This window comes from Triticum urartu, chromosome 6, assembly GCF_003073215.2.
Source record: "Triticum urartu cultivar G1812 chromosome 6, Tu2.1, whole genome shotgun sequence".
NCBI lineage: Eukaryota > Viridiplantae > Streptophyta > Magnoliopsida > Poales > Poaceae > Triticum > Triticum urartu.
The window spans coordinates 28250286-28262977 of record NC_053027.1 but is presented as its reverse complement, the minus strand read 5'-3'; the positions used below and the strand labels follow the sequence as shown (position 1 = coordinate 28262977).

General features: G+C 43.8%; 1 protein-coding gene across 1 annotated transcript; it reads left to right on the top strand.

The window, feature by feature from the left end:
• Positions 1 to 10695: 10695 nt before the first annotated feature.
• On the top strand, positions 10696 to 11920 carry LOC125516009 (lecithin-cholesterol acyltransferase-like 1). Its single transcript, XM_048681491.1, has 2 exons — positions 10696 to 11436; positions 11520 to 11920. Exons 1-2 carry the CDS (start codon positions 11098 to 11100, stop codon positions 11778 to 11780), a joined length of 600 nt encoding a protein of 199 aa, XP_048537448.1. The 5' UTR covers positions 10696 to 11097; the 3' UTR covers positions 11781 to 11920.
• Positions 11921 to 12692: the final 772 nt, after the last annotated feature.

The following is a 12692-nucleotide window of genomic DNA, read 5'->3' as shown; positions in this document are numbered from 1 at the left end:
TGAAGTGTGTAAATGTACAAATGTATTGTGTTATGAAAAGAAAATTACCTGTGCAAATGAATGATGTATGGCTCTGTATTGTGTTTATCTATTTTTATTAGATTCATTTGGCTGGTAGATCAAACATAAATAAAACAGAGCTAATATAATATTAATGATGATATATATCATAGACGGACTGGCGTTCTGTGATGATAAGTTATCACTGACAGGTCAGATGGCTCGTTTGTGATAAATCACTCATCACTGACCCAGAGGCACTGGCCGACCAAAAACTAATATGTGATAATACAGATTGGTCGATCAGTGATGTTCAGATAGTGTGTGCTTCCTCATGATTTATTTTTTGAGGAAAAAAGGTTTAGTTAGTCGATTGTTTTTTCAAGTATTTGTAATGTTACCATTAAAAAAATGTTTCTCCCATTGATAAGCGCACATGTGAAAAACATTGCAGCTCTGCTATTTTCACTAGGGCACGTTTTTAAGATAAAATGTATTGGGGAAACAAACAAAGATCAGTTCGGATGGTAGATATTAAACAATACGCGTTGATGATGTACATTGACCAACCTTGGACCGTGTTTTCTATGTGAAATGAAACCAACTCGAGAAGGACTGTTATGTTTTCTGAAACTGAACCATAAGGATAGGGTTTTGGGTAGTAAGAATGGGCCGTGCGTGCTACATGATGCAAATGCAAGCATATAAAAAACATAATTCTTCACGCATGCTTTTTAGCCCCGAACAAAATCTCTTATTCAAAGGAGCCGACGAACGTGTGGAGTACATGGTAATGAGATTTGCGATGATGCATAGGCAAGTGACACACCTCTTGTTGATAACCGCATTATCTATTACTGCGCGAGGACTCCCAACTCCTGTCTCTCACTGCTGAAATAGTGGTGCATGTACGGCCATTATTATTAGTGCTTATCTACTCAATAACTCGTTGTGCAGATGTACTCATGACCATGAATACCTTAAGGGTTGACATTCGGTAAAGAGTTGTTAATTTATTCTGTGGCGTATACATTTTTGTCATACACACAGGATAAATGATAGTTCAAATTTTGGGAAAAGCAAGTTAACATAAATATATTTTATACTAAACTATTATGCTTTCGTAACTTATTCTTATTATATTATAACCTTAACGAGTATATTTTTGTGTGTACTCATGTACATTTAATACCCTTAAATATCTTGCTAGAGATGTCTAACACATATGGGACTTTCCATTTCTAACCAATACCCCCCCCCCCCCCCCCCCCCCCCCCCCCCCCCTCCTCCTGAATTGGACTGGAGGGTGGGCCTCCTTTCCTGATTTCATCCAATCAAGAGATACCACTTAATCCATTACGTAGGTCAAGTAAGATCCCTCATGTAGGTGTACTGTTGCTCATGTAAATGTAAGCCAGTTAATTTACCTATTTTTTGTGGGGAATGATATTTCATTGATGAAATTCATTACGTTCTTCAAGCCAAATTACAACCCGAGTCGTGCCACATGGCAGGGAAGTGCACCGCAGTACACGGTATGAAACTCTCGCCCACACGACTTGCCCTGGAGTCAACACGGCGCCCTTCCTCGTCAACGAGCACGACTCTCTCCTCCCCAGCACCGCGGATGACCCCTCCTCGCTGGTAAGCGAGCAGACTCGCCGCTCGCAGGTCCGGCACGTACCACGCCAGCCACCATGAGTCGTGAGTCACGGGTAGCGAGTCACCATCCATTAGTTTTGACCAAGCCAGGGATGAAGGGTGACAACCTGGCAAGGAGTTCGAGGGAGAGAGAACCCATCAGATAGCCTTGTACCCTCCTATTGAGCGAACCGAAGTGAGCGAGCGAACGTTGACAAACTACTCTTCTTTCCCGTGGGTGGTGATGATGATGGTGCCCGGCAGTGTTGGGCTTGCCGAGTTGAGGCTCCATCTGTGGGCCCTTGATCTGGGGTAACACAATTGCCTTTCATAGGAGGAAATTTGTCATTGTGAGCTTCTCCTGAGGTGGTGGATCGAGACATGCATGGCTAGTGCTAGATGAAGGAGCAAGGGTGGAAGTTGACGAGGGTTGGGTGGAGGTCAGGACACTCATGGTGCCGGCGAGCACAACAGGCGTGGTGCCAGCCACGGTTTCCTGGTGGAGCTAGATGCGACCAATGACCTTCGAGCAAGAGGCTCCGATTACCATGTATGTTGGGAAGCGCGATCACCCCGTAGGGCCGCGTGGTGTATATATATCAAGCAAGCCGTGGCATATAAAGTTGGATGATAGCATGGATACGTTCGGTTACAGCAGATTGAGATACAAGAGGTTTACAGCTGAAAGGATAGACCAATAAGTGTAAACTGAACTCTATCTATCTCTAACACCAACCACCGTTCTTTTTCTTAAACCGCTGCCTCCATACATCTTCTGTGATCTCAGTGCGTCCAACATAGCCATGCTCGACTAAATGATCTATACACAGTACTAACCTATCCGAGCCCGAGTTCAAGCTCACCTAGCTAGCTCTCATATACAGATTTTGCCGGGCCGGAGCCACTTTGATGAGAGCAATCCTCAGGCTTACCGTTCCTTGGGAGAAGGGACCAACAGTACATGAACGTAAAGGGTGACGTGATGATCAACCACATCCCGACCTCATCAACCATACCGCTCAGCCCATCTTGCCACAGTTTTTGCCTGCACAAGGAAGAGTAACACCATTATTTGTTAAACGATCGCATGTATGCTTCCTAGATTCAGCGTAAAGTGTTGGCCGATGACTGGGAAAGAGGGCATACTTTCTGAGCAGCCGACGCGGAGCAACCTCCGCCTGATGGGCCTGCCAAAATTTGAAATTCTCACGGATTCAGTAAGAAAGAAATTAGAGATCAGAAATCAGGACTATGGTTTGCACTGCAGTATTCTCAAATGAATCGCCAGCAAAAGGCTTCCCAAATACTAGTTGGCCCCTCTGAATTAATCGATGTACTATGTCTGAACTGAAGCGTGTGCGATGGACGGAGGGACGGATGCGAACCTTGGTGGTGCCGGCGCGGGCGCCGGTGAAGGAGATGAGGGGCTGCCCGGTACCCGTAGTGAGTCGCCGCCTGATCGCCGGCAGCAGCACCCGACGCAACGCTCCCGTCGCCGTCGCCGTGGCCGCCATATGTCCGCTCTCCTGTTTGCGGGCGATGATCTCCGGCCCCCGTACGTGGACGAAAACGGTAGCCCTGCCAAAGTAACGCGATGGGTTGGATCTTGCATGGGTCTGAGCTGGTTGGTTCGCAACTTACGGACTCTACGTAGCTTACGTCATCGAGATCGAGCCCGAGGCGGACTCCGCCACGGCCCTGCTCGGAACCCGACACGAACCCTAAACCCTAACCCTTTTGAAAAACTGTTCACGTTCGTGTTTTGAAAAGGTTCAAGAATCTTGGAAAAAAGTTCATTGTTTGGATAAAAGTTCACGGATTTTGAAAAATAAATCTTCATTTTCACTACTATTAAACAATTAAACAAGAACTTCTCTAAACGCACCCCACGATATGTATACGGACCCATTACCACCGCATGATTAGGCCCACTAAACTTAATCTAACAGCTAGCGTTAATCTAACCCATAGTCTGTGTGCATCTCCACTACTATTAAACAATTAAACAAGAACTTCTCTAAACGCACCTCACGAAATGTACACGGACCCATTACCACCGCATGATTAGGCCCACTAAACTTAATCTAACAGCTAGCGTTAATCTAACCCATAGTCTGTGTGCACTTAGTAAATTGCATTGACTGACCGTACTCCACCTTTGAAAAAAATTACCCACCATGCCACCCGTAAGTGAAAAGTAACGATTCAATAGTAAGGCGTTGTTTTTTTCGTACTCCGCCTGCTCCGTCCCTCACATCCTTCCCGATTCCATAGCCTCCCAACCCTAGCCAGTTGCGCCTCCACAGAAAACGAATCGGTGGTGGAGAGGATAGCTTGAACTCCGCAGGTCCTAGGCGTCGCCGCCGAAGAGAAAAACAACCCCAACATGCCGAAGGGCACATCAGCGCGGCGAGCGCGCACGCGACTGCAAGTCTGCCCCCCGCCACCAATACCCTACATTCTCTGCTTTGAGACACACGCCACTCTCACCCGCGCTGTCGCTGGATCATGGATGGCGGGGCAAAAGGGCCAATACCTACGACACCATGGCCCATGTATCTCTGTTGCCGACGCCTCAAAGACCAGCGTGGTGTTGTCCGGCTTCAGGTTGGCGCGGGAGATCGCGTCGGCGGCCCGGGGAGTCGCGGCGTAGGAGGGCGAGCACGTGGGACCTGTAGCTCTGGTGCCGGCCCTGCTCCTCCTGGAGGAAGGCCCTGGAGTCGAGCCGCAGGGTGAGCCGAAGGATTGGATTGCTGGAGAACTCTGTTCTTCAATCGCGTTCTGGTGAAGGAGTCAATCGCTGGTGAACGACGTGCTCAATTTTGTACGTAATTCTATTTGCTTTTCTCCTGCTATCTTCCCCATGAATCACTAACCGGAATTAGGAACATCAGATTGCTTTCAACTTGATCAACCTCTGCCCTTTTATTCATGGAAGAAGCAGCCGGTGAGGATAACTGCTCTCCTTTTCAATCTGGTGTGTAAGTCTGAAGTTTCCCTTTCTCATGCCATGTTCCTATGAATAGCTCACTAGAACTGACATAATTTTTATCATAAGACTACCTTCAACTTGATCAAGCTTTCCTTTTTATAAAAAGAAGAATCAATCGGGGTTCTATTTTGTCTATTGAGATGGAAGAAGAGGCTAACACATCGTACCATCGTACCATGCCAACATGAGCTACCAAGCTTTCCCTTTCACATTTACTTTTCTCTCATCCTGAAATATGGTACTTGCACAAGTTTTTTGTGCTCGTGATTACTTTTCCATTGTAGAGCTATATTGTCCGGCTTGGTAACCCATGTTGACATGAAATTTAAAATTTTGGATGAAGCTTGGGCATTTTGGCTTAGCTGTGGTGGTCAAAAGGGCTTTGAGGTCCGAAAAAGGTATACGAACAAAAGGTCCGTAGATGACAAGGTAACATCATGTCGATTTGTTTGTGCAAGGAAATGGAATGCCTAATCTCTTTTCCCAAAGTAAATTATGTTATCAAGTCTGAAAATGTACAAGTAGCAAGGGCTACATGGGCTAATTCAGTTAACAAGTCTAAAAAGTAAATTCGGTTATCAGCTAATCGGCCTGCAGCGGTGCAACAACGACGGCGTGGCGCAGCCGACCACCACCATGGAGATGGGTGTGCAGGTCATCGATGTGGGGTTGCTGCACGCGTATGCCGAGGTGATCATCACGGGCGACGACTCGAGGAGGCCGACGAACAGGACGCCCTTGGACCGGCATGGCGGGGGAGGCTATGTAGCACGCGTTGCTCTGGTTGCCCTGTATCCTGGATGCCGCCGACCACGGGGGCTTCGGTTGCACGTGTTTCCCGGCCGCCTCCGAGCAGGAGGGCTCTCGCGATGTGTTGCTTTGTATCCTGGCCACCGCGGACAATGAGGGCTCCCTCTGTACATGTTGCTTTGTTTCCCAACCGCCGCTGACCACTCGGGCTCCGTCTTCACGTGTTGCTCTGCGTCCATTGCTCCTTTGGCGACGGTGAGGACGCACCGAGAGCTCATTCTACCATGACGGAGAACTGGATTTTTAAATTTGAGAGGGATAAAGGAAATTCTAGGGGAACGAGGAGATTATTGAAATTAGGAGGTCATCGTAGTCTGGATATTTTTATTGTTTTTCTTTTCGGTTTCATACTACTATTGGATTTTGTTGTTTCTCACTAAGAGCTATTCGACTTATAATCCCAATGTTTTGTTGTTATTTTCCAAACTATTAAAAACTGGGTATGTGCTTTATTGTGAATGTTCACAAGAGAAGCTTACTATTTGAAATAACAGGTTGCAATTACCTTCGTTGCTCTGGACCTTGTCATGAAAGGATTAACACTAAATGACCATAAATGAATTACATATTGGCCAGGACCTTTAGATTATGAGTAAGCGTGGTTCCACCTTTAGTGATTTGTGCAACTGATTTGTCCGTTAGCGAGTTTTGTGACTGGTTTCACGTGTTCCTGACATTGCTTCGTACAACCACAGGGGCGAGGATGTCTTATTGATACAACTTGATGGTTTGTTTCGGTATGAACTAGCAATGGTTTGTTTCTTAGATGCGCAAACTTGTATCTCAGAGCTTTGATGAATTACGTCATTTGATCAGCTTCTGTGGAAACTACTAATTTCTGTTGCCTCTATATACACACTTACATGTCTGTTTTCCCGGTGCCTATTGCCAGTGGCACATTTGTAGGTACCACCTAGAAGAAAATAAGATTGAAAAAATATTTTTCTTTGGTTGGGAATATTATATCAAATTTAGTTCAGTTCAGATCAAATGATTACTCTAACTATGAATAACACGTGAATGATGTCAGTTATGCTGCTTAAGAGGTCATGGCTGCGGTATATGACAAACAATTATATCTGCATCTATATAGTACCATAGTTGACCGCGAGGTGTTGGTGATGGCGTTGGTTGCCAAGATGCAGTATAGGGGGGGGGGGTGCATAATGCAAATATACTTGGCCACAATTTAATTTTCTTCATGGACTGAATTTGTATCAATTAGTTAATGATATTTGGTAGTTGTTACGCAATGGACTTGAGCATGTATTCATAAAGCATGATGTTTTTCAGTCATTTTACGGACTTAGAAATTATATGCTCTTTGCATGAGATTTCAGCTTCACAGAAAGTAGCTTTATGTTATAATAGAATAATGTGTTTTACAATGGAATATATTTTAGTCGAGACGTGCGTTGCACGTGCATACTTACTAGTTTCACAAATCGAGAAAGCTATTCTCCTGCCGACTGGCAGTTAGCGACAGATACGTACGATCGCACCCAAGATACGACAGATTTTTTTAATAGAGTGTTATTGGAGAAAAAATTATAAGTGCTACATGTAGGGTTTGAACCTAGAACCTATTGCGTTTATACACATCATCCTTACCATTACAACAAGTAGTACTAGTTGTTCTCTATCAAAAGATGACGAGGTATTTGTACCTTTTTTACTACTATATGAGAAAAGAAATTAAAAAAATCTTGTTCTTTTTCTTTGGATTTCTTCAATAACTCATGTACAATCATCATGATATCTAGTTTCATGAGTCTCAAGTTGATAACACTATTAATTTTCGTGCGGGGGTGGGGGTGCGGGGGGAATTGATGAAACATCCACTCAGTAACTTTTTGTGTGAACAGTATGGTAACTCACACATCATAGACCTGATAACTCGCATATCATAGATCTGATAACTTATATAACTTGGTCCTGATAACTTTTGGCGTAGGGATGGGTGTTGATGAAACATCCCCGGAAACTTTTGGTGTGAATAGCATGATAACTCATACATCGGAGACCTGATAACTTATGCAACCCGGTCTTGATAACTTTTGGCCAATAGAGGTGATGAAATATACTCCGATAACTTTTATGTGAATATATGTATGTCATTTACATCCCTGGCGTATTGAGGTCGCTTGAAGGCCCCGCTCACCTGAAGTGATTTATAAAAATTCTTCTTTCTATCACGGTAACTCACACACCACTGACCTGATAACTTATGTGCATAGGTCTTGGTAAATTTGGCGACCGGGTGGAGGGAGGCACGTTGATGAAATACCCCTTGGTTATTTTTGTGCGAATAGCTTGATAACTCACACATCGCAAGCCTGATAATTTTGGGAGAAAAAGATGTTGAAAACAAATCTTGATGCTAGTAGTTTCCATATTGTAGTTTCGACCTTGTAGTTTTATAGCCTAAAAAATCATGATAAAGTTGATAATTGAACTCAAGACTTCAATATTGAGATCTTAACACACTAGCCAACTCACCCACTACTTGGCTCCTGACAAGTTTAAATAAAATACCACTTTTTTTTACCATCCGAGGTGAACAAATTGTTAAAATATACCCCCGGTAGCTTTCTGTGTAAATAAGATGATAACTTACGTACAATTAACCTGATAACTTGCATATAAACGCATTGATAACTTTTCACCTTGGGCGAAAAGTTCTAGAAATATGCCCTGATAACCCAGTGCAAATAGCATGGTAATTTACGCACCAGACAACCGGTAACTTACATACAACACATTTGATAACTCTTTACCCATGTGAAAAAACGTTACTGAAACATGTCCCATTAACTTTTTGTTGTCAAAACATACCCTAGTGTGAAGTTACCACTACCCCATGCTAAAGTTATCGTGCTTCTCATCGTATAGTCATTAACCTTCTCATATTATAGTTATCAAGCTTATCATAGTATAGTTATCATGTTGCTCAAGTCATAGTTATCACGCTGGTCATGCCAAAGTTACCAAGCAAAAACAATTATTATCGCCGATATGACAGAAAAAAGAAAGGTTAAAATAACCTTGTTTTATATTCAATAGACAACAACTAAGGGTGGCTTAGTTGGTTATTGGGCTCAAACTCTAATGAATAGACCTGGGTTGAAGTCCCCTTTCTAGCACTTTTATTTTCTTTTCATATTGTGTAGCCAAAAAACCGGAAAAACCACTAGCGATTTACTATTGGCGTATACGGTTTTCGAGAGAAGAAGAAAAATCGGTGGAATCGAGCGTGCGGGTCGCGAGAGGAAGCTGGGTTACGGTCGTGCGGATCTGTCGCTAACGACCAGTCGACTGGTCGTTAGCACAGTCCTTCACAAATTGGTAAAAAATTCACAAATTTTAAAAAAATGTCGGATTTGAAAAAAAAGCAGATTCAAAAAAAGTTCACAAATTTGAATTTTTTTAGGTGTTCTCAAAAAGTTTCTGTAGTTTTAAAAAAATCACGAAATGCATGAAAGGTTTTGAATATGGAAAAAGTCCCCGCATATAAAAAAAGAAAAAAGGAACCAAAAAGAAATACAAAAAAGAAAAACATGAAAAAAAACAAAAACAAAAAACTGATATAAAACCGAACAAATACCGGCCAAACAAATACGTAAAACCTGCAGGAAAAAACTGGCTCGAAGTTCCTAGAAGTTTCCCAAAAACCAGAAGAAAAAAAACACGAACCTGGGAGCCGGCTTCCCTGCTCGAGCTTCCGTTTGCGCATAACGCTTTGTATGGCCCATCCCATATATTCTCTCCGTTCCTAAATATTTATCTTTTTAGAGGTTTTAAATGATTATCATATACGGATGTATATAGACATATTTTAGAGTGTAGATTCATTCATTTTGCTCCATATGTAGTCACTTGTTGAAATTTCTAGAAAGACAAATATTTAAGAACGGAGGGAGTATAATGTGTCGAGTGGGTGGGGTGTGCACCCTGTACCATTATAGCTATGGTCCAAGAAATAATGGTTTGTCTCTCATGTCAAGTTGATGAAAAAATATGTGGAATGCACTTTGGTAGGCTCACTATGGACCTTATTTTGCATCACAATTCACAAGGAAACCAAAGCAATATCTTTTTCGAGAGTACGACCAGCACAATGTCTCACTCGTAGCAGCTTGATCTGCTGGATCCAACTACTCCCTCGTCTTCAATAATTAAGCTGGATGGATCAACTTTCCTCATATGGTGTACCAGCAGCACTACACAAATTAGGAGCATATATTGATTAACGACCTGCAGGGACACACCAGGCCTGATGGCAACGGCCTAACTACACGATATTGATGGTTTAGAATGATGTGTGAAGAGTTTAAAAAGATTAGCAAAAAAAAAAAAACCAACATATGGTGAACATTCACTCACTATCTCCCGTTGTGGGTGTCACCGGTTACTGCAGCGTGCCATAAACGCCACTTATAGGCTAAATTGCGACGTGGCGCAGAGCCCCTCCGAGTGATTGCAAAAAATGGGCAAGAACGTTCAAGAGCGAAATAACGTGAATTCTTCTCTGTTTTTGGGACGCTTCCATACAGGCTTTTTCTTTTTGTTTATGGTTTTTCCTGAACAAGTACTTAGTTTTAAATATTTTTTTCCTTTCACTTTTGATTTTTTTTCAAATGCATGAATTTTTAAAAAATAGTAAAAAAATTCAACTTCGTAAACTTTTTTATGTCCGTGAGCTGTTTTAGTGAGATTTTTATCAGTTGTGCTATTTTTTTAGTTAACATTTTTCTAATTCATGAACTTTTTCAAATTTTCAAAAACTGTTTTCAAATATGTGAACTTTTTTTGGTGAACCTTTTCGAAATTCATTATTTTTTCTTTTTCTAAAAAATCATGAACTTTATCAAATTCGTGAATTTTCAGATTAATATTTTTTATCAAATTTATTTACTTTTCTAAATTTTTTTGCATGAACTTTCTTTCATGTTGTTTTTTCTTTGTGATCTTTTCTCTGAAAAGTCAATGGTCAACTAGTCAATGGTGGACCTGTCGACCAATTTTGACCAAGCGATCGAACGAATGACTGATTTCGACCAAACAAATGTCATGTCATTGGGCATACCCACGAAAGTGCGTGTGTGAGCGCTGCTTTGGTTACACGGCGCTGAAGGCACCCAATAGGAGGTCCCGTGTTTCCTCCTCTTTTTTCAGGAGTATCGCCACCTTAATTTCGGGGGATGTAAAAGCCATAGATGACGCCTCATCAAGTGATAAACTGGATTGGCAAAATTATGAGCTTCCCTATTAGCTTCTCTAGGTTCAAACTTTACATGAGCTACCTCAAACCTACCAATCAAGTCGTTAACATCGTTGATAGTCACTGAACTTGGACCATTGTACACTGCCTGCAAATGATTCACCGTTACTTTTACAATCTGTCGCCACCCGAATCTTCTGAATATGTAAGTCCAGCGCAAGAGCTTCTCTAACATCCATCCCCCTCTTGTGTTGTTGATGTTTTGGTCATGTTTTTCTTTGGGTTATTTGTTTCTATGGGTTTATTGGGCTCTCTATGTGCTCGGGATGTAGTCTGTCTTTTCCTTCAGTTGCAGATGAGATGGGCAGTTGATTGGAGCGCGTTTCCTATGTGGCGCCTCTGGCACCAGTTATAGCTATATGGACAAACTCCAATGGTTGTCACGGCTCGTCCTGCTCCTTGCCCCCTTGCACCTCGGCTTCGGACCTCCACCCGGTGGTGCTGCTGCCAGGCCACTCCTGCAGCCAGCTCGAGGCCCGCCTCACCGACGCCTACGACCCGCCGTCGCCGCTATGTGGGGGACGGCCGCTGGTTCCGGCTATGGATGAACACCACGGCCCTGCAACACCGCCCCAGCGCGGCCTGCTTCGCCGACCAGCTCCGCCTGGTGTATGACCCCGCAGCCGGCGACTACCGCAACGTGCCCGGCGTCGAGACTCGAGACCCGCGTCCTCTCTTTCGGCTCCACCGCCGGCTTCGTCTCCGACGACAAGTAAGTAACCGTGCCACTTCTCTAATGTTTTGTAGCTCGCGCATGCTGAATTGCTGATTGCCGAACCGAACCAATGGAAGCAGAGGGCACTGCATGAGTATGCTCGTGGAGGCGTTGGAGCGGACCGGGTACACACTACAGAGACGGCGAGAACCTCTTCGGCGCTCCGTACGACTTCCAGCACGCGGCCGCCGAGCAGGGAGTTCTCCCTGTTCCGCCGGAGCCTCACGGCGCTCGTGGAGCACGCGAGCGGGACGAGCGGGGGCAAGCCGGTCGTCCTCGTGTCGCACAGCCAAGGCGGCCAGTTCGCGCTGGAGTTCCTCAGCCGGAGCCCTCTGGCGTGACGCCGGAGGCTCACTTCTTCATGGCCTTCACGGGCGCCGGCGGGATCGTGGTCTCCATGAAGGGCCTCGCCTCCAGGGATGGCTGCGACGTGATGTCGATGATCACAATATCAAAATAAAAAAAATTAAGGAGTATTGGAGTTGCATGTTGTGGATGTCGTCGATGATCACAAGATCAACATGGATGCAATGCGGTTGAAGATGAGAAAGATTAAAAAATATGCCATTCATACCGAGGCTTGGTATCATTATGCTGTTGGATTAATTGTTACCTTGGTTGCGATTATGATCGCATTTGTTTTCGCATTGAAATGTTTTACATAGTTTCAATGTATGGTTTAATTAATTAGATGCTCTCGAGAGCTATATATTGTTAGATGAGAACTATGTATATACTTTGGTTTAATGTGATGATGAATTTTTATTAATTTGGTCACTTAATTATCTATTCATGATGTTCTGTAATGGTTTTTGACACACTTAATTATATATAATGCATATAGATGAACCGGCAATGGATGTACAGTGACAGACACACCTCCGAATACATTAAGGGCGTGCATGATTTTCTCGAAGGGCTGAGGCAAACAAGCAGAATGGTTTTATGTGTTGTCCATGCCCTAAATGTGGGAATACGAAGTCTTACTCTGACCGGAAAATCCTTCACACCCACCTGCTTTACAATGGTTTCATGCCACACTATAATGTTTGGACGAGGCATGGAGAAATAGGGGTTATGATGGAAGACGGTGAAGAAGAAGAGGACGATGACAACTATGTGCCCCCTGAATACGTTGATGCTGCAACGGGCGAAGCTGCTGAAGATCAAGAGGAACCAGACGATGTGCCCAATGATGCTGCAACGGGGGAAGCTGCTGAAGATCATGAGGAACCAGACGATGTGCCCGATGA

What these genes read in the sequence shown, in the direction of transcription:
- LOC125516009 (XM_048681491.1), top strand. Translation starts at nt 11,098, where the DNA reads ATGGTTGTCACGGCTCGTCCTGCTCCTTGCCCCCTTGCACCTCGGCTT. An exon ending in GGCTTCGTCTCCGACGACAA is followed by an intron (nt 11,437 to 11,519) that starts GTAAGTAACCGT and finishes CAATGGAAGCAG; the next exon opens with AGGGCACTGCATGAGTATGC.